Here is a 27,814-nt window from a genome sequence, read left to right as displayed (position 1 = left end):
CTACTAAATGGACCTTGTGATGAAATGTTTTTCTTCCTTTTATTTGGGTATTTATTCAGCTGTGTGACGAGGGTCCTATGAAACAATTTCTTGTGTCAATAAAAGATGATAGAGTTTCAGACGGTGTATCCATTCATTTTCTATGCCTTTGCCTATAACGTTTCAACTTCAAGGAGATGCATACAAGCTAGTTTTGAGAAGCAAAAGTGTGTTATGTATTGTTGGAGAGGAATCACCTGCAATTAACATAATTATGAGCACAATGCAAATAAAATAATATGAATAAACCTTAATCTTAATGTGGAGTTCCTCTTTAATCTAAATATAATACATCTGAAACACACACACACACACACACACACACACACACACACACACACTCAGCAGTCCCAGAACCTTCCTAATGGATCTAGTTGAGAGGCGGGTTTAAGCCGCTCGGATATTATTGGCACGAGTTTCGTCCAATCAGCTCCATGACATCGCAGGAACCGGATACACTTAAGTTGGCTGTTCCCTGTGTTGTGTTGATTTCTAGACAGAGAAGGAAAAGAAGACTTGACGTTTGGATTAACCTAAACAGCCTTTCCAGAGTTATTGTGTCTGTTTCACTCCTTAATTCAAAAGTCAAAGGTAAACGATTCTAATTCTCAGACGAGTGTCCTGTAATATGAGCGATGTCAAAAAGGACATGCGGATACTAGGAAGACACCCCCCGTAAAGTTAGCCTGACTGAGTGCTTAGCTGCTCTGCTAGCTAGCTGCACTGCTAACGTCAACAAAATCATGTTACTCACAAATGTATGAAACAGTACTGCGACATGTCATCAATAAATGTTTTGGGATTTGGTGTCTCAGTTGCTGCTTGGAGTCAGATAACGTGAACGGCAGCGTTTAGCACCTGACAGCTGCTGAGTCATTAGCTAGCTAAGTTAACCGGCTAGCTAACTATTGTTGCGACCAAACTGAAGCTGTCAGCCGGATAAATAGCTAAAGTTAACCTTCTGTCTTGTTTTAAAGTCGTCCACATTGACGTCCATGACTGTTTTATATGGTCATACAAATTGCAAACAGCAAATGCAGGAGTTTCCTGTTATGGTTGAATAATCGATTAGCCTAACTGTTAAGTTAATTGTCTATAAGTTGGGGCTAGCTAGTTAAGTTACGAGTCCTCATGTCATTTCTGTTTCATTTCGTCACTTGTTTCAGTGTTTGCTCTGCTATTAGGTATTAGGTTTTGAGTTTGATTTCGTTTCATTTTCTTTTTCAGAAGTAGGTGGCAACCTCTGAATCAGTCAATGGGAAAAATCTAACAATGTTTAGCTTTGAGGGAGATTTCAAGACAAGACCCAAGGTATCACTTGGAGGAGCAAGTAAAAAGGTAAGTGTCATTTGACTTTTAGCAGGGAAGATGGAGTGAAATGAGTCAGTAACAAACCAGTGACAACATGTATGCTCTTCCCAACTAACAAATAGTTCTCACATATCTGTGCTTAGCAAAACTGTTTTGTCAAAGCATGTCATTTTTTAAACCAAGTCCCTAAATGTTCTCTTGTGTTGCTTCTCAGGAGGAGAAAGCATCTCTGCTGCACCGCACTCAAGAAGAAAGAAGAAAAAGAGAGGTAACTATGTTTGTGCAATGTTTTGTTTACATGCTACTCATGAAGAGCATGTCTTAAATGCCACTGCAGGTGTCTGTCTTGCCTGTTTATTTGAAGAAACCCTCAATGATTTTTCCTGTAGAGACATATTTCCACTGTTAAAATCAACCTGTACTACTTATATCACTTTGCACAACAACAACCGAATATTAAGTTTTCATGCTAATAGGTATGGTGTGTTCTTTTAATACTTAGGATGAAAGAAAACGACTGAAGAATGCTATTATTATTCAGTCCTACATACGAGGCTACCAGGACTTGAAACAACAGGTAAGTCTGCAAGCACCACACAGACCTCTTTTTCTTTACATTATCTTCAAAATCATACATTATATCATTTATCACATATATTTTTGTGCATCAGAAGTGTGAGCTGTATCTGTAGCCTGTTGTTGTTGAGTCAAACAACAACTTTTGAAATAGAGTAAAAGTAGGACCAAGTTAAACCCCAAACTGTAGGTACTGGCTATTGTTACTAACATGAGGGTGTTGGCTGCTAAACACTGAGTATTGTGAGCCTAATTTAAAATAACATCTGTGAGCAATTGATACCTTTCGTTGACGTGTGTCAGCAGTCACACATTAAACCCTGTAACATGCAGGTGGCTTATGGATGGTGCTGCCTGTTTGATGGTTTTGTAGATACTTTACTTTTGGTGACTAAAGATGAGTTAACCTTTTACACTTAGTTAGTAAACCAAGTTTAGTGTTTCAAGGTGGTTCATTTATTCGAGCACCAATAGTTACCATAGACACACATTCAATGCTCATGACAAGACCCTAAGACCTTTGTATTGGCAAAGCAGATAAATCACAACACGTCTTCACGACTGATTACTGTCTTGGCTTGACAGATAAGAATGGTAGTCAGACTGTACTTGTTTCCGCCTATTTGTAAAGTGTTTGTGATATTGTTCAAACAAGTCTGTGCAAACAAAGCATTTGCAGTATGTGACCTTTGAACTTTTTCTTCCAGTATGCCATCCAGAGGGCCAGGTTTGATGAGTGTGTCAGCCAGACGCTGGCAGGGGGAGGGCAGTATGTCTTGGACGGTCCTGGTCTTTGCCTCTTATCAAGACAACTCATATTTTTCTACAGACAGAGTGTGGATGCACATAGATTGGTGAGAATTTGATATATCTTTGATGCTCTTCAATTACAAGTATATTGATTGTTTCACAGAGGCTATTCCAGCCAGAGGCCTAATACATATCTTACAATTTGTGTCTGTTTGTGTGTTCATGAAGATATGGTTGTGCCAGAACCTGGTGAAACTCAACAGTCAGTTTGTGAAGCTGTTGGTGGGCCCACAGAGACAGACATGTATGTTTCAGATCAAGAGGATCTTAGGCTTCTGCTGCAGGTACAGTACTTAAAAAAAGTTTAACTTGGCAAATTTTTTGCTGCTGGATGCAGAAACATGTGGTGGGGTGATACAGAAGAAAGTTGCAGTCATCATTTGACTTGTCCCTCTTTTTGTCTCCCCAGACTCTTACAGAACTGCAAGGATGACAGTTTAAATGTGGCAGTTCCCATGCGGATGCTAGAAATCTTTTCTTCGGAGAAAACCTATCTTCCTGTTATTCCAGATGCTAACTATGTAGCTTCATTACTCGAGCAGATTTTGCACTATATGGTACAGAAAGGTACGTTCGCAGTGGGAGTCACTGGCTTATTGTGCATTCATTCATGATGAAGATATTATACATCTGGTGTTACTTTGAGAAGTCACCATTGACATTATTGTCTTGGCCATGATTGAGAAGATAATTAGTGTATTTTTATTGCAGAAGCATAATCTTATTGTTTTTGAGTCAGTTTTGTGGATGATGCAAAACTACAGTATTGCAAACGGTGATCTTATTCCAGTGTGTACTGTAGAACAGACACAAATAAACCTTTTCAGGCCTAATTGTCAAACAGTAAGCATTGTATAGAGATGTTGAATGTGTGTCAATATCAATTGGTCTCAAGTGTGTTTGATTACTTTTATCTGAGCATGGGCAGTTCCTGCTCTGACTGGCACCTGAGTATATACAGTGCTGTGCACAGGTCAAGTATGTCGCATAGTGTTTACATTTTCCCAGAAGTATGGCCCATTTCAACAGCTTCAGCTGTTTAAATTTATTAATACCCGTCAACACACTAATTTTCACAGTCAGACCTGCAGTCAGATGTCTTGAAGCCTAATTAACCCAGCAAACAGGCAAGCCCTACTTTTACAGCTAAAAATATGAAGCATAGGGGAGTACTGTTTTCAGTTTATGTTTCAGGTTATCCTTGCTACTCCTTTTACATTCTCAGTATATATGAGACTTTAGCTGATGTTGTTTTTAAGGGCAAGTTACATTTGGTGTAACACTGAGAAAAGCTCAAATGGACTGTTGACTTCCTTTCATTCTTACACCAATTCAACACTTGTTACTGCAAACAGGAACATTTACTCCTGTGTGTGTACTGTATAATTATTTTAGTGGATGTTTTATAAAGTCAACTGGTGTCTGAACATCCTTTTTGAATCTTAATTTCTCTTTGTGTCTTCTCTTCAGGATACTACAAGTCGCTGTATATTCTTGTGAATCACAGGCTCCCTTCCAGTCTGGAGTACAGTGACGCTCCCTCTGTCCCTCTAGCAAGCACACTGTTGGAGCACATCCTCAAACCTCTGCACTTTACCTACTCCTCCTGCACAACAGGCGCAAGGTGAAGTAACTCTGAGATCAGGGCCTTTACACAGACAGTGGCAGGAGCTTGCTACTTGGCAGTGTGCAAAAACTCCCTTATTAACCTGCCAAGTTTAATTTTAACAGCCCAAATAATTGTTATATAGTTTAATAGGAACTGCAGAATTTTTGTCTGCCACTTTGTGACTGGTTACTGACAAAACGAGATGAACAAAGTAAGCATTTTAACAGACGTAAGTGGTATTTGCCAGTGGTGACTGGTATCTGATGGTAAAATTGCTCTTTGTAAATAATGCAATAACCTCACCATTGACCTTGAATTACAAGGTGTACTCTGAGAAAATCTGTAAAGCAAATTTCCCCTATTGACAATTAAGAGTATCCAAATCAGTCTGCACATAACAGGATGATAAGGATCCTCTGATACACTGAAAGATAGTGATGCCTGACTTCAGTACAGAGAGAAAACAACTGCATGATAGCAGGACAGGAAAGTCTTTGTCCCTAATGAATTCTTTAAAAATCATCCATTAAACGGATCAGACAAAATACAGCAGTTTTTTGTCCCCTCTAGTCAGTGGTGAAGCAGTAATTGCTTCAGAGACCAATTTACAACAAGCCATAAAAGGCCCCCAGACTTGCTCGCTCGCCAGAGTGCAGAATATCAGGCTGTTTGCCCTCAGTTTCAGACATTCTTAATAACAAACGACAGGGAACTTCTTTTCTTCTTTGAAGAAAAGCAAGGCGGGAGTGAGAGAAACTTGTGTACACACTGACTCTAACAGCTAATTATCTGACTCGGCCCACCAGATGTGTGTGACTGGGCCACACAAAGAAGCTCTGTTTGGAGACACAATATTGGAGCCCTCACGCAGCAGAAAGAGCAGGGTGATGTTAGAACAAGCCACCCTCTTAGCTAATTTCTTTATGAACATACAGTATTTTTCTTTTACATGTTCTTTTACATTTTCATGCAGTGCATTAACTTGTCTTATGTCTGTTTGTCTTGCAGGCAGTTTGTATTTACAGCCTTTACTGAGGAGTTTATCTCAGCACCGTTCACCGAGCAGATCTTTCACTTCTTTATCCCGGCATTGTCGGACATCCGTCTCTCATTCCCATTCGAGGCCTTCCTGAGCTCCCTCCAGGCCACCATTGGCTCCTCCTCGGCAGCACAGAGCCAGGCACCATGGGTGTTTTACTTTGTCCTCTCTGCAGGGGAGAACTGCTTAGGTAGGTGGCACAGTTTAGAGGTGTGCACACAAGCCAGTGTTCATACTGCACACTTTATATACTGTATATGGCTCATTTGAAGTATAAACTCCGAGACTGATTTATAGAGATGAAGATATGATGGTGTGCACAGTAATATTGATGGGTGTGTGTTGGCAGGCTCACTATCAGAGGAGGGTCTCCTGCTGTACCTTCGGGCTCTGCAGACGCTGCTGCCCCTGCTGCCGGTGTCGGAGAGCAGCAGCAGGCCTGAAGTTAACAGCGACTCGGAGGACGACGACGACACTGGCATCCATCCACCACCCATGCAGGTACGATACATACACACAGACATATGCATACACAGAACATGGTAATGGAATTATACCAGGATTAGAGCAATATTAGTTTTGTTGATAAATCTGGCCCATAAATATGTGGCAGCAGGGAAGCGTTAGAAGGATTTTGGAGAAAAAGAGCACTGGTATCGCATCGGTACCCTGAGTTCAGATATCAGAATATCAGAATTGGTAACAGGAGAGAAAAGTTGAACCGGTGCATCCCCCCGGGGATCAGTAAAGTATTTCTGATTCTGATTCTGAAATATAACAAATGTTAACAAGTGTTAATACAATAAATACCATTAAAGCACAACTTAAACTTAAACAATGTAGCCTGTATGTACGATTTATTGCAGTTTTCAACCTCATGTGTTGGCAGTGCAGACGGAACAGTGGTAGCCTAAGTGTGATATAGATATAGGCTCAGTACAGAGCAATTCTGAGGGCACATGGTAAAGTAAATAATGATAAAATTGCATATCATCCCTCATCTTCCAACCCATGTGTGTTTCCTTCTCCATCAGGATGACAGCAGAATCTCTGTGCAGCTGATCACAGAGGAGTGTGTCCGCAAGCTGGACACTAAGCATCAGACTAACGCCCTGCTGAACCTGGTGTGGAGGGATTCAGCCAGCGAGGAGGTTTTCACCATGATGGCGTCCATCTGTCACACACTCATGGTCCAGCATCGCCTCATGGTGCCAAAAGTCAGGTACAAATACACAAATCTCATTTATTTTGGAAGAAACTTTACAAAACAACACAGTGCATTTTCTTTAGCATGTTGTTATTGCTTCATCATGCAAATGACAGGAGAACTTTACAACGTATATCTATCAAAAATAGCAGAGATTGTAGGTAATCTTCTCTAATTTCATTGAAATACTTTTGGTATTTTAAATATAGTAACTGTAACCAGTCAGAATCAGAAATACTCCCGGGGGGGAATTATAAAAGGTGCAATTATACAACCAAGGTGCACTTCACAGTGAAGCAGGTGTTTCTGAATCAAAACATAACACAAAAACACATTTAAAGCCTTTCTCATTTTTATTTGATATCATAACATTTTACACGTCTTGTCGAGCTCAGCCTTGAATTCAGAGAGCCTGTTTACACCCCTACCTGATTGAAAGGAAAACTGTGTCTTTATGTGTTTCCGCGCTGTAAGCAGTAATGTAAATAACGGCGAAGTGAGGCAGGCAGTTATCAGTGGTCCGCACCCACTGGCATTTACAACCGGCAAAGGAAGCAGGGATGTCAGGGAAGCTGTCAGTTCTGGATGAGGGCAATTACCTCTTCTCAGGTTGATTACATTAGGGCCAGGATGTCAGAGGTGGTGTGTGTGTGGGGGGGGGTGCATTGACTGACGGGAGGTGATCCAGACTGAGCTTTGTGGATCAACCTGCTCTAGTTAATTATTAGTGGAGCCGGTTGCTGCCAGTTGATTTAAATGTGTGGGTGGGGATGTTGATGTATGAACATTCATATCACGTTTGCATCTGTATCTTACTGTATATCTGTTTTTTTATTAGCCCTAGCTTTCCCAAAACCATGCTTAAAAGGATAAACATAAATTAGCTTCCACAGTAATAAAAAAACTGGACACATGCAGCTAGAGTCTGATGGTCAACTAGCAATTTAGCAGTACTGCTTACGAATGGTTGAACAGAATTTAGAAGAAATTCACTGTATATCCCCCGCTCCCCTTAATTTTTTTACGGCTTCCTCCTTCTCTTTGCTTTTACCATAAATCCTGCCCTTCGTCTTCCATCATTATTGGATATCTGTACAAAATAATTAGCTCACTGAGAAAGATTAATCACTGCAGGAGTGGACGGGATAGCTTTACAAGAGGCTAAGGGGAGCAAATTGCATCTCGGCCTTGATTTACTGCTCTTACAGCAAAAAAAGAGAGGCTGGCCAGTCGTCCAGCCAGCCCAGCACGCTGCCTTTTTAATAAATATGTAAAATGTCTCATGAAAAGATTTTTTTCTGAGGACGACTTTAAAGCTGTACAATGATTCGGACCAAAATTGATTTTTGATTGGTTTGCTAATTGTACTTAGCCCAGGTTTGCTCTAGTGGGTGTGGTGTAATTTCACTTTAATTGTTTAGCGTTGGATATTTGGTGTAATTTCACTTTGATAGTTTGGTTTCACCCAATGTAGCGCTCTGTTGCTAACGGGGCTCGCCCTGATGAAAGTGAGCTTTGGTCCTTCATTTACTTTTGAATGGTTGCTGTGATTTTTGTCATGAGATAATGATGTTGATCATGTTAACACAATAGCCTGCAAAACAAATTATTTAGGTGGAAACTCGCTTGTTCAGTCTTTATGGTATCAAATCTGACCTGAGCACAGCTGTTATTTTTTTCTGCTGAACAGAGATTCTTTCATTACCGCAAAATGAAATGATCCCGGTGTTATTCATCTAGCTGCTTTTCACACACACACACACACACACATGCACACACAACCCTGTTTGATGTCTTGACTTTGTTTATTAGTGGTTCATTCCATGATTGAAATGGGGGTTTGCGTTCTCTCAGGCCGTAAATCAGGATGTCAGCTGGCATTTAGTGCTTTGTTTCCCATTTCAATCATACACTTGCATCACTTGTTATGAGCCCACAGCACTACTCCGCGCTTCTCTCCCTAGCCTTGTAGTACTGACAGATGGTGTGTGTGCCCGGCACAAACCATTTTTCAAGCCGTATGGAGGGTTGTCTGACACTCTGCTCCTAATGCTCATTTCCATTTGGGGAGTTCTGAATTTATTTTGGTAGATTGAACGGTGGAATGGGAATTTGAGCGTTGACATTGAGATGAGAATATTGAGGAAATATAGGATTCCCTTTTTCCCTCTCTACTTTCTTCTCTCTTTTTATCTCTGCTCTTTTTCTCCAATGACCTTTACTCCTCTCCTCCACTGAGAATACATGATGCTGCCCTATTAAATATCTCCTTATAGGTGTCAGCACTGTCACTCTTAAACAAGGGCCTATTATATGCAGGGGCACTTTATTTTGCCTTTTAGCTTACTTAACACATTATTGTCACCTGTACTTACCCTCTGTGTGAAAAGCCATGCAATTTAGGAGTATACACAAACACACACACATACACTTGAACAAAGAGCAGCTTCACACCTTGGTGCCACAGCCCGTTCAGTGCAGGGTGACTATAGCAAGGTATGTGGGCCCTCCTCGCCGTTATCATGTAATTCACTGTGAGAGTGGAAGCATGCTGGCGCTGCGGGGTCACAGTGAGGACCAGGCTTCCCCTCCTCCTCCGTCCTCCATTGTCTTGCTCCCTTGGCCATTAAGTTAAATGGGGCTCCAGCAGGAAGCCAGAGGGCTGTTTATGACCCGAGCTGGGTACCCTCGCCAGCAACTAGTTTACTAATGGAAGGTGCCTCGCCTAAATAAAGCTTAATGGCTCATTTAATCTCTTTTCAGCCCTCACAAGGTATAAAAGGGGAGAGAAAGGCCAAGAAAATTCTATGAGAGAAATGTTGGTTAACGGTGTCATTTATTCCCCCCCCCCCTTTTACTTGTGTCCTCTGGTTAACAGGGCAAAGTTAACAATCTCAATGTAGCAGACAGATTGACGGAAAGTAATTTTACAGTTCTTCACACTGATTGTGTCATCTGAATGAAATAGCTCTCTAGCTCATGTCGCCTTGTTGATGAGAGCCTTGTACTTTATCAAAACAACATGTTTAAATTTGATGTGTCTCTCTGCTTCTTTGTTCTCTACAGACTTCTGTACAGTTTAGCTTTCAACGCACGTTTCCTGAGGCATCTCTGGCACCTGATCACTTCCATGACAACGAAAATGATCACTGGGTGAGCTAATTCATTGTACTATTATTTATATATTTCTGCTTGTGTACGTACAGTCTGTACCTCATATGTAGTCTCTCCCTTTCCGTCTGCCCCCTCAGCTCCATGGTGCCGCTGCTGCAGCTGATCTCACGAGGGTCTCCCATGTCGTTTGAGGACTCCAACCGCATCATTCCCCTCTTCTATCTCTTCAGCTCTCTCTTCAGCCACTCGCTTATCTCTGTGCATGATAGCGAGTTTTTCGGTCACGAAATGGAAGGTAGTAGACTTTTTCATCTGTTTCACTGGATCTTTAAAAATGTAATTGTTTTGCTCCCTCAAACTTTTCATGTTATGTTTCCTGATGTTCCTTATCTGTGCCCTTTGATCTACTTTTTGTCAAATGAATACATTGCTAGGGGATTGCTGGACATTATGTATGTCTGATTGGGACCTGGTTATCTTGTGGACACTCCTCTATCATCTCCTTCATTTGGTGGTCTTCACATAATAATATATTGTCACTGTCTGTTGTTTTCAGCACTCACACACCGTCTTCCCGCCATGTAAATGTGAAAATCAATATCTGTTAAAGACGATGAATACATTCTCCCTCTCAACAGGTCAGGCACAGTCCACCATGATGCCCTTCACGCTCTTAGAGCTGGTGACTCTGTCTCGCTGTCTGAGGGACGCGTGCCTGGGAATCATCAAGCTGGCCTACCCCGAGACCAAAACCGAGCACCGTGAGGAGTACATGGCTGCCTTCCGCAGTGTGGGCGTCAAGACAAACACTGAGGTTCAGCTGCGCATCCAGGCCGAGCAGAAACGCTGGGTACAGCTCTTCAAGGTAAGACATAAAGAAAATCTTAATTTTATAATTCATATATAGTACTCATTGTCTAAAATTGTTGCAAATATGGTGCCCAAAATTGCTTGCTCAATTTCTATTTGGAGAAATGTGTCTGTGCTGTCAAGACTGACGCTTGATGCGGTGTCGAAAAAAACAGTCATGTATGAAAATTTTAAATTCGGTTGTCTATTGTTTGCTATTGTTTTGCCCCTCACTCTCACCTTTTTAAGTGAAGCGTGGGAAATAAAGTGGGAGGGGTCTGGAGGCCACACTGCCACTGTGTGTGTGCACACGTTGTCAACCCAAACACACACACACACACAGGCCTGTGTTGTAGACGATTTGAAAACTGAAGTTGAGTAGTGAGACGGCAGCAACATAAGTGAAAGACACATGGAATCCTTCTGGTTCATTGACCTCATTCTTATGGCAAAATGTGCTTGCAGGTTGTGCCACACACATATTTCTCATGCAGTCTAAACGATTACTAAACTAAACTATTTGACCTCAGTGGCAAATAAAACTACCTCAGTCCTGCTTCCAACTGGGTTTAACACCAAGCTACCAGCCACTGCATCTCATGAGAGTGTTGTCATTCTAACTTAAGCTGCTTAAACGTGTTCAAACAGTAAGTAGTACTAAAATAAGAATTTTTATTTTTCTGATCAAGATGACAAGCAATAAATATAATCCAGAATTACTGGACTACTTAATTAAGAGTACTGTGTCAAGAGTCAAATCCTGAGCACTGGATGTGATATCTTTTGACACTGTTGTTCATTTGCACGTGTCTTAACCACATCTGTCGGCCAATATTGGTGTCGGATATGGATTTCATCCTAGAATAGATATGAATAGTCATCCAAAGCAGTCACATACTTTATGAGAAGCAGTTGAAACCAAACATAAATGTTGTCAGTCTGTACATACATGTTCCTCTCACACTGAAATGTTTTTCATGAGGTCTCGTGATAGTTCAAGATTGGTTTCTGTTCTGTTGATACCTAAAAGCATGTGATGATGTGACACGTTAACATTGGGGACAACTCTTGTGTGTCCCCTCTGTGCATTGAAGCATAGTGGCCTAATGCTTGTCTGTGTTAGTGGAAATCAAGCAGATATGCATGAGCAGGCAAAGACAAGGTGGAGCGCTGCCATGGAGGTCATCCATTGGTTATTTACCCAGAACAAATGAGGCAGAAAACAGCATTAACTTCATTCTCCTCAGCTCTTTTTCTCATTCCACATTTCATTTCGCCTCTTTCCGTCCCTCCACTCTCCATCAAGGAAACGGTAATTAAGCGACTTTGTTCTTGGCTGTTAGTCTTTGACAGAAGGATTTAAAAGTGAACACTGGAGTTCTGTGAAAGGTGGCAAATACGCGAAGAGCACGTTGGGGATTTTCATAAAAGATCTGCTCAAAGGCCTCTTGTCAGCTAAAACGACCCATTAAAGAAGTGGGGAGCAGGGGAAATGCATTTTCCAAATTGAACGGTGGGATTTACAGTCGGTTTAACGCCGCTGACCCCTAACACGCTAATGTTTGGTTCGTGTCATCAGCCGTCCCTCCCCATCTTTTATCACCTCCATTGTCGAGCTATCTATTTAATTGAAAGAAGTTAATTGAATGAAAATGATCAACTAAGCTTGTATTAATATTGCTAATGGAACTTTCTTCTTGGCCATGTTTGGAGAACGATGTCACGCTGGAGTTTGGGAAAGGCCCATTAAGGCTTGCACTTAACCCGATGGGCTAATTAAGGAATGCTTATTCATTCTCAGAGTCAGGGGGTAGGCCGGCTCCAAACCCATCGCCACGCGTCTTTTACAGCATTTTGCACTTGCCATTATTGCGGACTCTGGTTGCCTCGCAGTGATTGGCCGAGATTAATTGTCGCTCTATGAAAATGACGTGCTTTAGAAAAGAACATTTCGATTGAAATAATCTAGCCTGGGTATTATATGGAAATGGACTGGCTGTAACTGTTATTGGCAGACGTAACTGCTCCCTTAACGAATCTTCATGCAATGACATGCACGAGGTTATATAGCAGATGTCTGGCGGCGACTAGCCTTAGCAACAGCAGAGCCTGTTATGTCCAGGCTGAAACCTAAATGTTTGCCCAGTAAATGTGCTACTAAAAGGTCCTCAGTCCCAATCCTGGACCGTCTTTAATTGTGCAGGTAGATGTTGTTTATAAACACAAAAAAATATTTATTTCTGTAGAGATTACATTTTTAGTGATTGTATCGCACATCTAAATTTAACTTTAGGTAACGAAAGCACATGAAAGTGAATAGAAATTCAGAGAAAAGAAAACTGGCCACTTCAGAGTGCAGATTTTCAGTGAAGCCTATGTTGATGGTCACCTGAAATGTTTCACAGTTGCATTAAAGAGAAATATGATTGTCATTATGAGCCTTCGGCCAGCCTGAGCCATGCTGGTACTTGTAGCACTGTGAACCAATGCTGCCGTCACTTTCTTTTGCATTCTCTGTCCGATGGCTGATGTCAGCAGACCTCACCAGTAATTAACAGGGCTGGACATTGAGGGACGGCACAGGTCGTTTTTCTTTTATACTCCCCATAAATGGTTCGCTAATGGCTGAATTCTCAAATTGCTTTTTTTTTTTCTGTAAGCGAAGGCACCTCATCCTGTTGAACAGCCTATATACAGAAAAACCTCTATCAGTTTTGTGTTCTCTATTTGAAATGTACGTTTCTTTATCTTATAATGAAGTGAAGTTAGAGATGTTAATGTACGGGTGTGCCTGTCTGTGTGTTTGATCTACTACCCAGGTCATCACTAACTTGGTGAAGATGGTGAAAGCTCGTGACATCAGACGACCCTTCTGTCCAGCAGGTCACTGGCTCTCAGCGGAGGTCAACATCCGAGCAGATAAGGTGCTTGATTGTCATCACAGCTGTTTAGATTTTCTATTTGTTCATAGTTGGATGTGATATAATGTCACATTTTAGCCTTATTGTGAAACACGTGATAATCTGGAGCTGTATTCACAAAGCTTCCTACTATGAGGACCTTGCAGTGGGTAAAGTCAGAGAGTACTGTAGTAGTTCTATTAATTTCCCCGTAAAAGATGAAGTCCTAGTCAGGATAAAAGCTATTAGCTTTCCAGTTTTAAGTAGTAACAGTCAAGACCACAAACGTTTATATTTACAAGTGAGAAGAATAAATAGTACAACAGTACAAGTACGCACAGATCCTAAAGCAAATGACAGTAATTTTTTAAGGGTTATTTTAAAGAAGTCTCTTTTTCATTACCTGCCTCTTGTCCCTCCAGGTCACCCAGTTGTATGTCCCGTCTGCAAGACATGTGTGGAGAACGCGAAGGATGGGCCGCATTGGGCCACTTCAGTCAACACTTGATGGTAGTATCAAATGTTAATTGCTTTTTGTTGTTACAAAAACCACTTAGACCTAAAACCTATTAATACCTGAAAATACTATATTAACTTATGTGAATGCAGGTCTTTGAGTAGCCCGATACTATTTGAAAAGAAACGCTTTTCTATATTTTTGTTCAGCGTGCAAAAAATGAACACACATATGCCTGAAAAACATTTGAATCCTTTTGACATTTCTCTTGCCCTTAAAAGTAGAGGGCAATTATCTGTCTTAGAATAGTCTATGAAAGCTAGAACGCAACTCCAAGACTGTTCAATCCAAAATGCCGCACTGATGTGCAGCAGAGAGCTACTGCGTTGGCAATGAGTGGAAATGTAGAATCGTACACAGTAATGCTCGTGTCAGCTTGATGCATAGCCCAGGAAATCATCGTAATTGCTGCCCAATGTCACCTTCTCCGTGTTTGCTTTTCATATTCTATAGAGCTGTGCGTTGATATTTCCCATAAGAGGACCTGGGAGTCATCTCCCTAGTTTCTGTGTATAGTAGATGGAGGGAAGGAGTTGAGGTGCAAATTGAACTGTCCTTTGGTGTAAATGATTCTCCCTAAACAAGTGATCATGCACTTTTCAGCTTTAAATGCCTCATAATGTAAAGATTTCTTCCACTTCACAGGGGCAGCTGGAGCAGAAAAGCTTTCCTGTTTTAACAAAGATATATTACCACATTTTCTCTTCATTAACTCAATTAGGCACTTGGAGGAAAATACTCTGACGCAGGCAGGGCTTCATCTGGCTCACTTTGAGCCGTCCCAGGTTTCTGTGAAGTATGGTGTGAAAACAAGCTGATAACAATGTGTGTATGATCTTCCTAATCCCACTCAGAGGCTGTATGGGATAAATCCAATTAGTGTGAAAGTACCTGATGAACTCAGCCACATCTGGTCCATGTGTTTGTCTGGCCTTTTCTCATTTCCTTAAATGGACAGGCCTGCGGCTGATGAATGAGCAGCGTATTGACCACTCTGAGGCCATATTTCTCCTCAAAGATGGAAACCTGATGGGAAAATGCAGATCAGATTGACTAATTGAGCAGAATAATTGAGCTGCGGTGGACGCAAAGCGAGGAGGGTGAAGAGCAGTTTAGCTATTGTGGCGATTTTTTTTTGTGGGCTAAACAGTCTAAACCCTGAGTTTGATACAAAACAAACATCAGCTTAATGGATAAAGCCTGGCAGGTGAATGGGCAGCTCACAGTCGGGTTCATTAAAAGGGTGTAATTAAAAGGGTGTAGGATGGCTTTAATGGCTGGTCTGTAAACAGAGTACTTGGTCTTACTTACAGAGCTTAGCAGTGAGGAAGGTAATGATACTATTAGATAGTTGTCACACGCAGAGGACATTTGATGTTGGGAAGTACTCCTCCAGCTAAAGTTTCCCTGAGCAATGCTGTGAATCCCTGCCAGATTCAGTCCTGTCCTTCTGTAGTTGACCCTGACCTTTGAACTCCTGTGGAGGAGAAGACAAAATACTCTAAATCTAAAATGTCACTTAACTATGATGAAGGCCCAGCAGCCAAGAAAAACATGTTATTTTCCTGTTAAATAAACATTGTTTTTATGATAAAACCATTACAAGATAGGAATGTCTACATTTTGTGTGTTTGGAAGAGTAATAACTCATTAGAAATATTTATTAGATTCTGGATTTTTGATTAGTTTGAGATGTTTTCCAGCATTTAATTCAGTTTGTGTCGTGTGCAGACAGAGTGATTTTCACTCAACTTGAATTCACAGTAACCAAAAAAATTTCATCTGCAAGTCTTTTAGGGTCTCTATCAGGACCGAGTGTTTTGTCTTGTGAAAATAAATTAGGTATTGTAGGCCAAAATACTTTATGATGTTTTTCATAATTTGTGCAATAGTACATCTTTACATAACATGGTAAAAGTTACCATAAGATAAAAGTTTTATCTAGAAAAAGTCAGAATTTTGTCCATAATATATTTGGGCAGTAAACACGAGGAGGGATGAACGATTTGATTGTCCAAAATAAGGAAACGCTCTAACATGTTGGGTTTTGTCTGTCTCTCTGCAGTTGGCTTAGAGCCTCCACAGCTGTCTGTGTCTGAGGAGAGACATCTGGCCATCCTCACGGAGCTCCCTTTTGTGGTTCCCTTCGAGGAGCGAGTCAAGGTACTGCACTGTTGTCCCACACACGACCACAAAAAGTATATTGGTGTATTAGAGAATTGCAGGGCTCTCTGAGGAATTATGTTGTTGCCGTCAGAATGAGGGTGCTATCAATTACAAGTATATATAAACATTTTGTTTATGCTGAAAATGCATGCTATTATACATTTAACATCCTATTTTGGAAGTGGACCAGTGCTACAGGAGACCATAATGGTGCTGCATAATTGTTCTATTCTTAAAAAGAAGCTTTGGTATTGTTACGATAACAGTTTTATTATGAAGTATCATCATGTGTCTATTTGTAGATTAGGGAGGCCATTGTGGGGTAACAATGATCAGTCCTGTCAGGATTAACCACACGATATTGGGCAAACATCCAACTGATGTCTAGTCAGGTGTGTGGGCACATCTGTCATGTTGCCGTAGTATTTTAATACCAGCTGCTATCTAGGGCTTGCAGATAATGTCCCCTGTCATTTTGTTTTTCCGTCTGACTCACGCCTCAGACATCTGCTTTGATTTTACTTGTCAATGCTTAGTGGTGCCTTGCTTTTGGATAGACAGTTTGTTATAAGTTTATTTTATCAACATCTTGAGTTACTTTTTATACCCTTTTCCCACATTCTTTCTATCTGCTTTTGCTCTGAACTACCAAAAAAGGCGTGATCTGCCAAAAAAAAGATGATCAAAGACAAAGGATGATTAATATATAGCAGCATCTATAAGCAGAATGAAACATTTTACAACAGAAAGGATTTGTCACTGACCCTGCCACTGGGCTTACACCTGTCTTGTAGATCTTCCAGAGGTTAATCTATGCTGACAAACGGGACGTGCAGGGGGACGGGCCATTCCCTGATGGCATCAATGTCACCATCAGACGCAACTATATCTATGAAGATGCCTACGATAAACTCTCTCCAGAAAACGGTACGGCGAGCATCACTACAGTTTAAATAAAATCATTAGTTGTGTTAAATATGCGAGGCCAGCACACTTGACATGTGCTGTGTTATTTCCTGCATTTATTTTCAAGGTGACAAGTACAAGTGGAGAGGAAGCATGGTTTAGTAAATGTTGACACTGTTACTGAAACTCTTGTTATGCTCTATAAAATCTCAATATCGAGGATCAAGGTCCCGGTTAGCATTAAAGATGAAGGTTAGCGCTCTCCTTGTGCAGAGTATTGAATTTCGGTAAAGAATAATTGTGGTTCCGATTATTATAATGGATCACATAAAAGCAGAATCAATTATTTTAAGTCACCTCTTTTGTGTTTGAATTTGAAAGGGCACTTCAGTGGGGGCAATCTGATTAAAAAGAGTAGTAGGCGACCTGGGCTGAAGACATGATCTATATCATTTATGTGTCTATAAGTTATAGCTGCCTTGATTTATCACTGTACATTAATTATTCTGAAAGATGACCTCTTTATAGAATTTGATTTGAATATTCTGCAGGTCAAGAAAGTGCTTTCTTGCTAAATATGTTTGTTGAGAAAAACAACCTGATACACTAGATTTGAATTGTATTGGAATTATATTTTCTCTATTTAGAGGAACCAGGAAATCAGACCATTAATTGAAAAGTTTGCTCGTCTATCTTTAAAGTATATATTGTGCAGCAAATACGGATTGTAAATAATATCTAATGGAGAAAAAGGTGAGACCTTGTAAGTGAACCCTCCCTGAAGAAGTTAATACAATGGATTTAAACATTTAGATACAGTATGATAGAATTGATCAACTGCATTGAGCATAGCATTGAGTCAGTGTTAGTAAAAATATAGAGATCAAATGAGAAAATAGACATTTGCTGATGAAACCAAATGATGTAGATGTTGTACATAGACTGGTAAAATGTTCCACATAATTACTAACAAATTTAACCTTGGTTGATCTGGAAAAAGCAATGTGAAGGTTTGAAGTCAATGTATCCAAACCCCCACTATTTAAAATGGCCTAAAAACTAAGACCAAGACTTAAAAGCTTTTGTAAAAGCTACAGTATCAAAGTGGTTTGACTGCTGAGCTTGTTTTTCTACAGGCTACAGTCTCACTGCTTCTCTCTCTTTACACTTGCTTGTGTCCTCTTGTCTGTTACGAATATGTCATGTGCTTTAACTCATTGTTTTATTGTATGTTTTAATTGTGTTTTCATTTAATTGTTGGTTTATGTACAACTGTTTATGAGCTGCCGTCTGGGCCAAATCTCACTCGCGAGATAGATGCTCAAACTCAAGTGGATGTCCTGGATAAATAAAAATAAAGTAAAAAAAACATGCTTTTAAAACCACTTATGAAGGGGCTCACCCAAAAATCACTATCTGTAGTGTATTGATGACACTTTGTCTGCTTTCTTTTGTTACTACATTAAAACACAAATAGGGTGTGCAAAGCTAAAATGTTGCTAAATGTTTAGAAGAAACAAATCAGAGTAATTGGTAAAACCTGAGGTTGTATTTCACAGGGAGTTACAGGAGATTCAACCTCCTACCTTTTTAAAAAGGGAAACATAGGTTAAACTGTATAAAGAATGTGTCACAAAATGTTTGTTTTTGATTACTTGTTGTTTTACAAGGCCAAGGACTGATGTGTTCTGACTTTGCCAAAATAACTTCATACCCATTTAAGTGAGTAGCTTTTAGGGGTCAAGTGGATCTGATTTATTTTTAAAAGGTAATATGAACCTGAGGTGGGATCAGGACCATCAAACAAAGCCTGTTTGACTTCATTCCCCTGCTGGAAATAGCTGTAAAATTAATTTAAAGTAAAGAATGAAAATCACTGATGTCTTTTTTCAGCTGTTGGTCACATTTATAAAGCTGAAGTTTATTGTGACCATTAACTTTATGTTTTGTTTATTGTTCTTTTTTTTTTTTTTGGTACCTCCATAAATTCTTCTTCATGTTAGAGCCGGACCTGAAGAAGAGGATCAGAGTCCACCTGCTGAACGCTCACGGCCTGGATGAGGCGGGCATCGACGGTGGCGGCATCTTTCGCGAGTTCCTCAACGAGCTCCTCAAGTCTGGCTTCAATCCCAACCAGGGCTTCTTCAAGACCACCAACGAGGGTCTGCTGTATCCCAACCCCGCTGCAGAGATGCTGGTCGGAGAATCCTTTACGAGGCATTACTACTTTCTAGGCAGGATCCTCGGAAAGGTGAGCCTCCAAAGTAAAATCTAATAATGATGATGTCCTTTAAAAAAAACAAAACCCTTAAAATCTCTAAAACAAGGAGGAACATCTGAAGATATTAAAGCTGTTGATATAAGCATCAAGTTTATTGTAAGATTTAGTCGCAGACTGTTTGATGGTCAATATGTCAATTAAGATCAACGGCAGTCGGTGTCAATGCTGCCCTCGCTGCATATGTAAATTTAGAGGTTGTTTTGGTGTTTGTTCTAGGAGCTGACAATGTTTGGAGAAATTGCCATCATTTGTTTCTGAAAAAGATTTTAGGGCTGGGGTTAGAACTTGAACCTGGCACACGTGCAAGCTTGAGTTTTGTTAATTAGCCCTGTGAATAATCTGTTGACGGCATTGTTTTTCTGTCCCTTCCTTCCTCTGATGGCACTATTTATTAGAGCCTAATGTTCCTAAATCATCCTTAATGCATGTGGTAGTGATTGTTTATCAAGATGCCTTCCTCATGGGGGGGTGGGCTATCATCTCAACCCGGAGAAGAATTACCTCATGACAAGCGGTCGCCTCTCAATTAGGCCTTCCATTAGCCAATGATTCCTACCTCTTGTTTGTGTAGTGATTGCATTTGGCTGGCACTAAATCAGCGAGCCCACACAGACAGGGACATAAATAAGCGTTCAAAGCATGTGGTAATAGCATTTTGATCTGTTTTACAGTCAGGAACATCCAGGTCTCTTCTCTCTTGCTCGGCCCGAGATGGTCCGGTCCACTTATTAGAGCGTTGTAACTCCTCCTCCTCCTCCCCTTCTTCTTCATCTTCTTGTTCTTCCTCTCTGTATTCTTTGCAAGTGAGAAATTATCAATCAGCAGCTACAAGCTCTCCACCCCCACTACCTCGATATTGTGCTCTCAATAGCTAATGGTTCAGGCAATTAGGTGGGGGGAAATTAATTTGAATCTGACTTTCAATTAACCCTACCTTAAGTTCCTCTTTCTCCATAAAAATGGACGTTTGAGTGGCCATTTGAGAGGTGTATTGATATTTGTTTAGTGCCGTTATTGCCTGGATAAAAGGCAACCGTTTATATAGATTGGGATTGCATCACCGCTGCTGCAGTGTGCACAGTGCACAGTGCACATTGCGGCTCAAAGGACACAGGAGATTAATATTGTTAATTAATGTCCGAGGCGTGCCATTGTTGTGGAGGTGATGTATTACAGGCAGGAGTGGCTTGTCTAGGGTACTCACTGAAATGGGATTGAACATCAGAATAGGGGCCGGTCATCATCCCTCTTCCTCACTTGTCCACCCAGCTGACAAGTTGAAAGATTTAAGCCACAAATGGTGAAACGTGAAAACAGGTTTCTTTGCTTTCGTGGTTGCATCCCTCCAGACTTTAGACCGGAAAGTTAATTTAATCTTGATTGGAGTGTTTGCTGACATGGTTTTGTCAAAATCACATTTCTAATTATGCAATATGGCCTGTAGGAGGTTCTCTTTGTGCCTCATTCTCCTCTCATTAGTACAAAACCTCCAACCTCATCAGCAGTGGCCTCTCCACTCCGTAAACTGTGAGGGTGAGGAAAGTTTCATCCTCCTCCTCCTCCTGCCATACCCACCAGACTTCTGCGCAGTCTCCTCTCACTGATCTGATAGTTCCCTTTTTAGAGGTGTGTGAGGTTGGCGCCCCTGATTGATAGAGATGCGTTTGAAAGGCATTATAATTTTATTGATTCTTAATGTTGTAAATTAAGGAATGTATTTGGCAGCTAACAGAATGCACCTGCAACGTTGCTGGCATTTATTCCACCTGATGGTGCCGCGATCTGCTTTAATTGCGTTGCCACTGCACTCACTTATATTAAAAGGCCCGGGCCATAATAATTAATTCCTTCCAGCCCAAGTCATTTTGGCACAATTTCTGGCAATAAACACTCATAAATAAAGTAAGTGGCATTGAAAAAATAAGGCTACAGGTTTTTTCCATATACTTATTGCTGCCTCTTCCCGGCATAAGTGTTATTGATAGGTTTCAAGGGGCCACGCGGCGCATATGGTCTGAAACGAGCACCGGCCACGAGAGAAATACTAAGTGGATTATTTTGCATAAAAAATAGACAATGTTTGAAGTTGCGCAATTAACCTGTGTTTAGAAAATAGCCGTGATTTATGCGTGCGTGTGTGTTTAAGATGCATGCATTATGGAAATCCTCTAGATTTATAATCCATTTAGCTGATGCGGTCAGGGTTTTTAGCGCTATCATTTATAAAGACCTGTATATTTTAATGCCTCCAACGGGCTCTTTTTCGGACTATTCCAGTACATTAGCTTTGGGTTTTATGAGTCACCTGCCCGGCTGTGGTTCTTAATGGCATTTAAGGTCAAGGTGAGAATTGGCATTTATAAAGTTTGAGGTGGGTGAAACAGCAGCCTGTGTGTTTTAGATAGATTGTGTTCTGTGTTTTGCTCTCAGTCACTCTGATGTGACCAGATCTTATCACTTGATTCTTTGATATAAGATTAGTTGGCAAATTTAAAGTTGTGTAATGTATGTTGTTATCAGATTTTTGGATATGTACTTAGTAATATTATGCTTGCTACTTGATGCAGGCCACAGTGCATTTAGTTATCTCGGTTATCTAATCATCATGTTTTATTCAGTGACACCCAAGCAATAAACAATCACTTTGTTTAATGCTCGGAGCTTTTTCTCATTTGTACTGATTGACTGATGTTTGTGGAGGGAATTTACAAGAAAGAACTGTATCCTTGTCCTGCAGTTGTCCTCCACTTAACAGCCACATTTTTCTGCAGGCGCTGTACGAGAACATGCTGGTGGAGTTGCCCTTTGCCAGTTTCTTCCTGTCCAAACTTTTGGGAACCAGTGCAGATGTGGACATCCACCACCTGGCATCGCTGGACCCGGAGATGTACCGCAACCTTCTCTTCCTCAAGAGCTATGAGGGTGACGTGGAGGAGCTGGGCCTCAACTTCACCGTGGTCAACAACGACCTGGGAGAGGCTCAGGTGACGGTGGTTGGGGACGGGGTGGGATGGAGTCGGATAAATGATTCACATGTTCTTTTTTTTTTTTCCATCTCTGTTTCTACCCTGGTCAGTACCTCTCATTCAGCCGTCTTTCCTTCCTCCTGTTTGGTTCCTCTTTGTGGCGTTAATAATTCATTTCCCTCATGATGTACCACTTTTCAGCTCTGAGAGAGATAAAGCACGTCGCCACTGTCGCCCTAAGCTCTGCTGCAGCGCAGGGAACACAGCCGCTCTGTTGACCGTTCCACCTGCCTTTCCCTCAGAAATTATCTCAACACGCCTGACAGAAGCAACTCGCTGCTCTTAAGCACGTCCCCTCCAAAGCTCAAGGCTGCGAAGACGACCCGCCACCACCACTCTTGAGTCACCTGGGCCCAGACCTGCACTCTACCCGGAGCCCCTGTTTGCTCAGGGCCTTAACGCGTCTTATTAGCTCTTCTCAAACAACACCTGAAACGGTCAAGTTACAATGTAGCCCTCCTGGTCGCAAATAGGGCATCTCAAACACGATAGGGAAAACAATTTGTGAAAGATTAGGCACACACCCGGGAGCAGTCTGCCCTGCATTTGCCCTCGTGAGATAGCCAAAGCAAGCAAGATAAGGACCGTAATTCTCTTACATTAGCACATAATCAGAATCCGCTGTGGGGGAGGAAAAAAGCAGAAAATGATTACCTGTCAGTGAACCACATGGTGTATGAAGCATTCGGGGATGGAAGAAATGAGAGGAACACCTTACTTTATAATACAATCTAATTCAGTATCGCTGCACTGAATACCTTTGTGACGCTTATCAATCAGTTTTTGTTAAGAGTGCGTCAGAGAGGTGATTATTCATGTCTATTGTCGTTTTTGACTGTAGTTTGTACTGCTGTTAAACAAATATCCTGTTAAGCATCTCTCAGTCAGTTTTTGTGACCGTCTACGTGTGACCACATGTTTGGCACATGTCAAAAACTTTCCAACTTGTGGTAATGAATATCGGCACACTGGATTAAAATTCTGAACTCTGGACTGAAAAAAATGCAAAAGGTTTCGGTCCGTCTTTTTCTTCTTTTGTTTCTTTTAATCCAGTGTATGATTTTGTGATTGTATAATGTTGCAATATTTGCAGCTGACACATCATCAATTCAGGAAGTGGCCCCTATAAGCTGCTTAATGTTGCTTTGAAAACTCAAAAAACAAAAAATGGTGATGTCCGATTTCCCCCTTTTGTATTGGGATTTATAGGAGGTAAAGTAAAAGAAACGGGTCATTAAAAGTGAATTTGCGAACTAAATTACTTAGTTAATAAGTCATAGTTAGTCACAGTTATATAAGTAAGTCATTATGTTCTGAAAACACAAGATCACATATGCCAAATGCAGGAAAACTGCAAAGGGAAAAGATGAACGTAATAATTTGTTCCCCTGTAGCTGCTATGATGTCGTCATACACCCAGCTTTATGAACAGAGATGAGCACATCCTATCAAGTGCTAACTGCTCTATAGCTAATGAAAAGAGAACTTGAGGCCAAATTGTATTGGACCAGATGTTCATTGGGATGTGCTATATTTAGAAACACTGAAATGTAATTAACCACTCACACTCACAATGAGCCATACCTTTAATCAGAGTGCTGTTGGAAAACATTTTAATTATTTTTCTGTGATTGAATGAAATCCACCTGGCACTTTGATTGTTTGTTGGTCATCTGGCAGCTTCAGTGATATGCATAATGAAGTGTGCAGTATGGCTACCTAACAACAGTAATATTACTCTGCTACTATCAGAGTATGTCATATTTAAACAGAACTAAGACGTGTCTTTTTGACCCAGGTGGTTGAGCTGAAGCTGGGAGGCAAAGACATACCTGTGACCACAGCAAACCGGATAGCCTACATCCATTTGGTGGCCGACTACAGACTGAACAAGCAGATCAGGCCTCACTGCCTGGCCTTCAGACAGGGCCTGGCCAACGTGGTAAACCTGGAGTGGCTGCGCATGTTTGACCAGCAGGAGATCCAGGTACACTGCACATGACAAGCAAAACTGTCCTACAACATGTATATAACTCACAGAATCCTAAAATGTATGTTTTTCTACCTTCTGAATAGGTGCTGATATCTGGGGCTCATGTGCCAATTTGTCTTGATGACCTGAAAAAGTTCACAAACTACTCAGGTAAAAATATTTATGCTGGAGTTTCCACTTTCTTTGGTGCTTAGAGACCCTTGTAGGGGTACTTTAGTATTGCACTAACTTATAACAACAAAAAAAAGAAGTTAAGTAGCAGAGGCCGAGATATCCTGACTTTTTCAACAGTGTCTCTTTGTTAGACCCTCTGTGCTTGGTAAATGAAATTAAATTAAAACCCCACACCTCCCAGCATAATTCAGGCTTTATAACCTCAACAGGCCTTTCACAGACTGAGTCCTCATGACAAGTTAACAGTTTCATGTGTAGAATTTGTGAGATGTTCCTTTTTGTACAATTGAGAAACTGACATGTCATCAGGTTATAATATGATTTTTCTCCTTCGTCCTTTAGGTGGGTACACGGCGACTCACCCAGTCATCCAAATCTTTTGGGAGGTGGTCGAAGGCTTCACAGACGATGAAAAGCGCAAGCTGCTGAAGTTTGTCACCAGCTGCTCCAGACCTCCACTGCTGGGCTTCAAGGTGAGGGTTTACCAGACTTGAGCTTCCTGTACTTACTCTGCAGACTGTTTACTACTTGTATTCTCCATTATTGGCAGTTTATCCAAGCTCAACAGAAGGGAGTGTTCCCTCTTAATGGGCTTGTAATGAAAATACCTAGACTGATAACAGCCCTCAAAATCATCATTTTCAAATTAGGCAGCGATAAGACCAGGCGAGTGTGGTGAGGTCTTATCTCCACGTCCACTGTTGTTTTATAGTTCATGACCTTCCTCTGTTGAAGAACTCCTTCCCTGTATGTGTGGGCTTGGTCGGAGATCCTGGCTGGACAAATATTGCCATTCAGAACTCTGCAGCAGGTTGAACTTTTGAACGTTTGCCTTCTGTGTGACATGGCAGAAAGCAGTAATTTCCTGTTAAATGATAACATACAAGGAAACTATATTTCCCTAGTTCTAAACATTGTTTCAGCAGTGCTGAATCATTATTGCTAACCTATCTGAAATGATTTCCTAATTGGAAGCCGTTTCACTTTCTCACTGGCTTGATTTGTGGGACACTTAGGTAGTTTGAGATAGAAGGGGGAAAAAAAGCAGAATGTGTTGCTCGCAGCCATTAAAGAGTTTTTATGTGTCTTACTTGGTCTAACCAGAAGGTGTAATCATCATATGATTGGTTTTAGTACTCTTTATGACTGTCATTAGTTAAGAAAACCTAATTGAAGTTCTGCAGTCGAGTGAGGGAACAAAACTCTCCTTAAAATCCTTTGCAGTACCTCCTCTCGGAGGTTTAAGAGTTGCCTTCCCTCTCATTTAATCAATTTGACTTTGGCCAGCATGTGGATGCCCCCCCCCCCCCCCCCCCCCTTCCCTGTCTCTTCTCCAGGCCAGAAAGGGCGGTAATTCGTGGGGGGAGCGGCCCCTGACCCGGCCCTCAGCCTGAGCCAGCTAAGCCTTAATTAGCTGTCGTGAAACGGCCCAGGATTCATTAGAGGAGAAATAGCTCTGTCAGGAGAAGCCATTTAAAAAAGATGATGGAAACTCTCCTTTTTTCCAAAATGATAGCCGTGGTAATGGCACTTTCTCAATAAGCAACGATAGTTTAATACGGTAATTGTCAGAAAAATGGGGTCATTACGGCTCAGCCCCCGAAGGGCCATTTAATCGGGCGAGTATGGCCGCTGAACCATATATGCTAACTTTAAATAGCAGGATGAAATCAGGGCGGAGGGGCTTATTCGTGGCCCGGCTTGTGATGGAAACGGTCAGTGTCACAGTCGGCAGATGAGGTGGCCTCATCATAAGGAGGCTTGATTTAAAAAAATGCCAGATAGACAACATGAAATGACCATTCCTCCAGTGTGTCATCCAAGGGTCAAACTGTGGGCCAGTTTCCCACTCAGTACCTTTCAAGCACTAACCTGATTTCCTAAATTTATACTTCCACTGTATTAGCTTCACGCTTAATGTCTGTCTTTTAACATTTATCCCCTTGTGGAATTTGACATTTATTGCTTAATCGGGATTGCTCTGGACATTGTGATCATCAACACGAGTTGATTCACGTCTCATTTTGTGTCTCGTCTTTAAATGCCTCAAAATGTTCCAATCTCTCTGTGACTTCAGCCAATTTGTCAGGCACTTATTAACAAAGTTCGTATGCACACAGGAGCTGTACCCGGTGTTCTGCATCCACAATGGCGGTAACGACTTGGAGCGCCTGCCCACCGCCAGCACCTGCATGAACCTGCTCAAGCTCCCAGAGTTCTGCGACCAGCACCTGATGAGGAACAAGCTGTTGTACGCTATTGAGTCCTCTGCCGGGTTCGAGCTGAGCTGAGGAGGGCAAAGGCTTCTCTGTCCCTGCATCCATGGACTCGACGCCACAGTAATGGCTTGGGGGAAAAAAAGACTTGTAACAGAGAAAAAAAGGGAGAGGAGGGAAAACAAATGATGCACTGACCTGCCTGATTTACTGTGTTTGTGTGTGTATGAGTGTGTGCGTGCCAAGCTGATGGTGAGGTTGTGGTCACCCACAGACTGAGGAAAAGGGGGTGCATGGATGAAGCGGGGTAGGAAGCCTTTTTTAATCCTTGTTGCTTTTAAGTAATTTAAATGTTTAATCACTTGTCAGAACACTTTAGAAGAACAGTGATGCAGTTGAATTTTGCAGGAAATATCATGCAAGAGTAAAAAACATCAAGAGCAGCAGCTGCTCTCTTGTAATCTAACATGAATGGACAGTTATTTTTCACCAAAGATTAAGTGGCATCATATAAAAAAAAAAAAGGCAATATAACAGATGGACAGGGACAGACTGTAGGACTCTAAAACCACCTTGTGGTGTGCCAAGGGCTGCGGAGATGGAGGAGCTTTTGTGTATAGCCATCATGTTTTTTCATGTCGAGGTCATCGAAACTCCAGTTTTTGTGATTTCTCCAATGATTATTATTACAAGTAATAACCGTCATGTCCGATAACCATACCGTTAGTGTGCACACGCCATGTGAAGTGTGTAAATGGCTTATATTGCTGGACTAGATTGGGGGAAAATATTATATGATTATGGATTTGTGAATATGTATATGTTTACAACTACTCTTGTATTATTCAGTATTTGTACAGGTTTGTTTTTCTTCCCTTTGTGTGCTGAACGGAGGCCTCATGTATTCACACATGCTCGCTAAGGTGAACAATCTCTTCCCTTGTCAGTGCCCTGAAGTTTGCTCTTAGGGAGCAACAACCGCGTCACGTTGATAAAGGCTAACAAATGATCAGTGTACCAACAGGGTGGAAAAAAAGAGAAAAGCGTGTATGAAATGAATAAACCCACTTTTCTTTTTGCA

The 27,814-nt window shown here is 41.3% G+C and overlaps 1 protein-coding gene across 1 annotated transcript; it reads left to right on the top strand.

The window, feature by feature from the left end:
• The first annotated feature begins 513 nt into the window (after window positions 1–513).
• Window positions 514–27,814, top strand: ube3c (ubiquitin protein ligase E3C). The gene is made up of 24 exons (XM_070928047.1): window positions 514–630; window positions 1,267–1,377; window positions 1,565–1,618; window positions 1,853–1,927; window positions 2,634–2,780; window positions 2,905–3,020; window positions 3,146–3,303; window positions 4,207–4,360; window positions 5,354–5,574; window positions 5,734–5,885; window positions 6,419–6,606; window positions 9,658–9,744; window positions 9,843–10,000; window positions 10,344–10,570; window positions 13,374–13,478; window positions 13,877–13,964; window positions 16,037–16,134; window positions 16,932–17,064; window positions 19,047–19,294; window positions 22,096–22,308; window positions 24,149–24,337; window positions 24,427–24,493; window positions 24,860–24,990; window positions 26,638–27,814. The coding sequence occupies exons 2-24, from the start codon at window positions 1,312–1,314 to the stop codon at window positions 26,806–26,808; spliced, it is 3,246 nt and encodes a 1,081-aa protein (XP_070784148.1). The 5' UTR covers window positions 514–630; window positions 1,267–1,311; the 3' UTR covers window positions 26,809–27,814.

This window comes from Enoplosus armatus, chromosome 21 (assembly GCF_043641665.1).
Source record: "Enoplosus armatus isolate fEnoArm2 chromosome 21, fEnoArm2.hap1, whole genome shotgun sequence".
Lineage (NCBI taxonomy): Eukaryota > Metazoa > Chordata > Actinopteri > Centrarchiformes > Enoplosidae > Enoplosus > Enoplosus armatus.
This window is presented reverse-complemented; position numbering and strand designations above follow the sequence as displayed.

Bases quoted from the DNA above. Each gene is read 5' to 3' on its own strand.
- ube3c (XM_070928047.1), top strand. From the start codon at position 1,312: ATGTTTAGCTTTGAGGGAGATTTCAAGACAAGACCCAAGGTATCACTT. The intron at 1,928-2,633 runs GTAAGTCTGCAA...TTTTTCTTCCAG, and splicing joins ACCAGGACTTGAAACAACAG to TATGCCATCCAGAGGGCCAG. The intron at 3,304-4,206 runs GTACGTTCGCAG...TCTTCTCTTCAG, and splicing joins GCACTATATGGTACAGAAAG to GATACTACAAGTCGCTGTAT.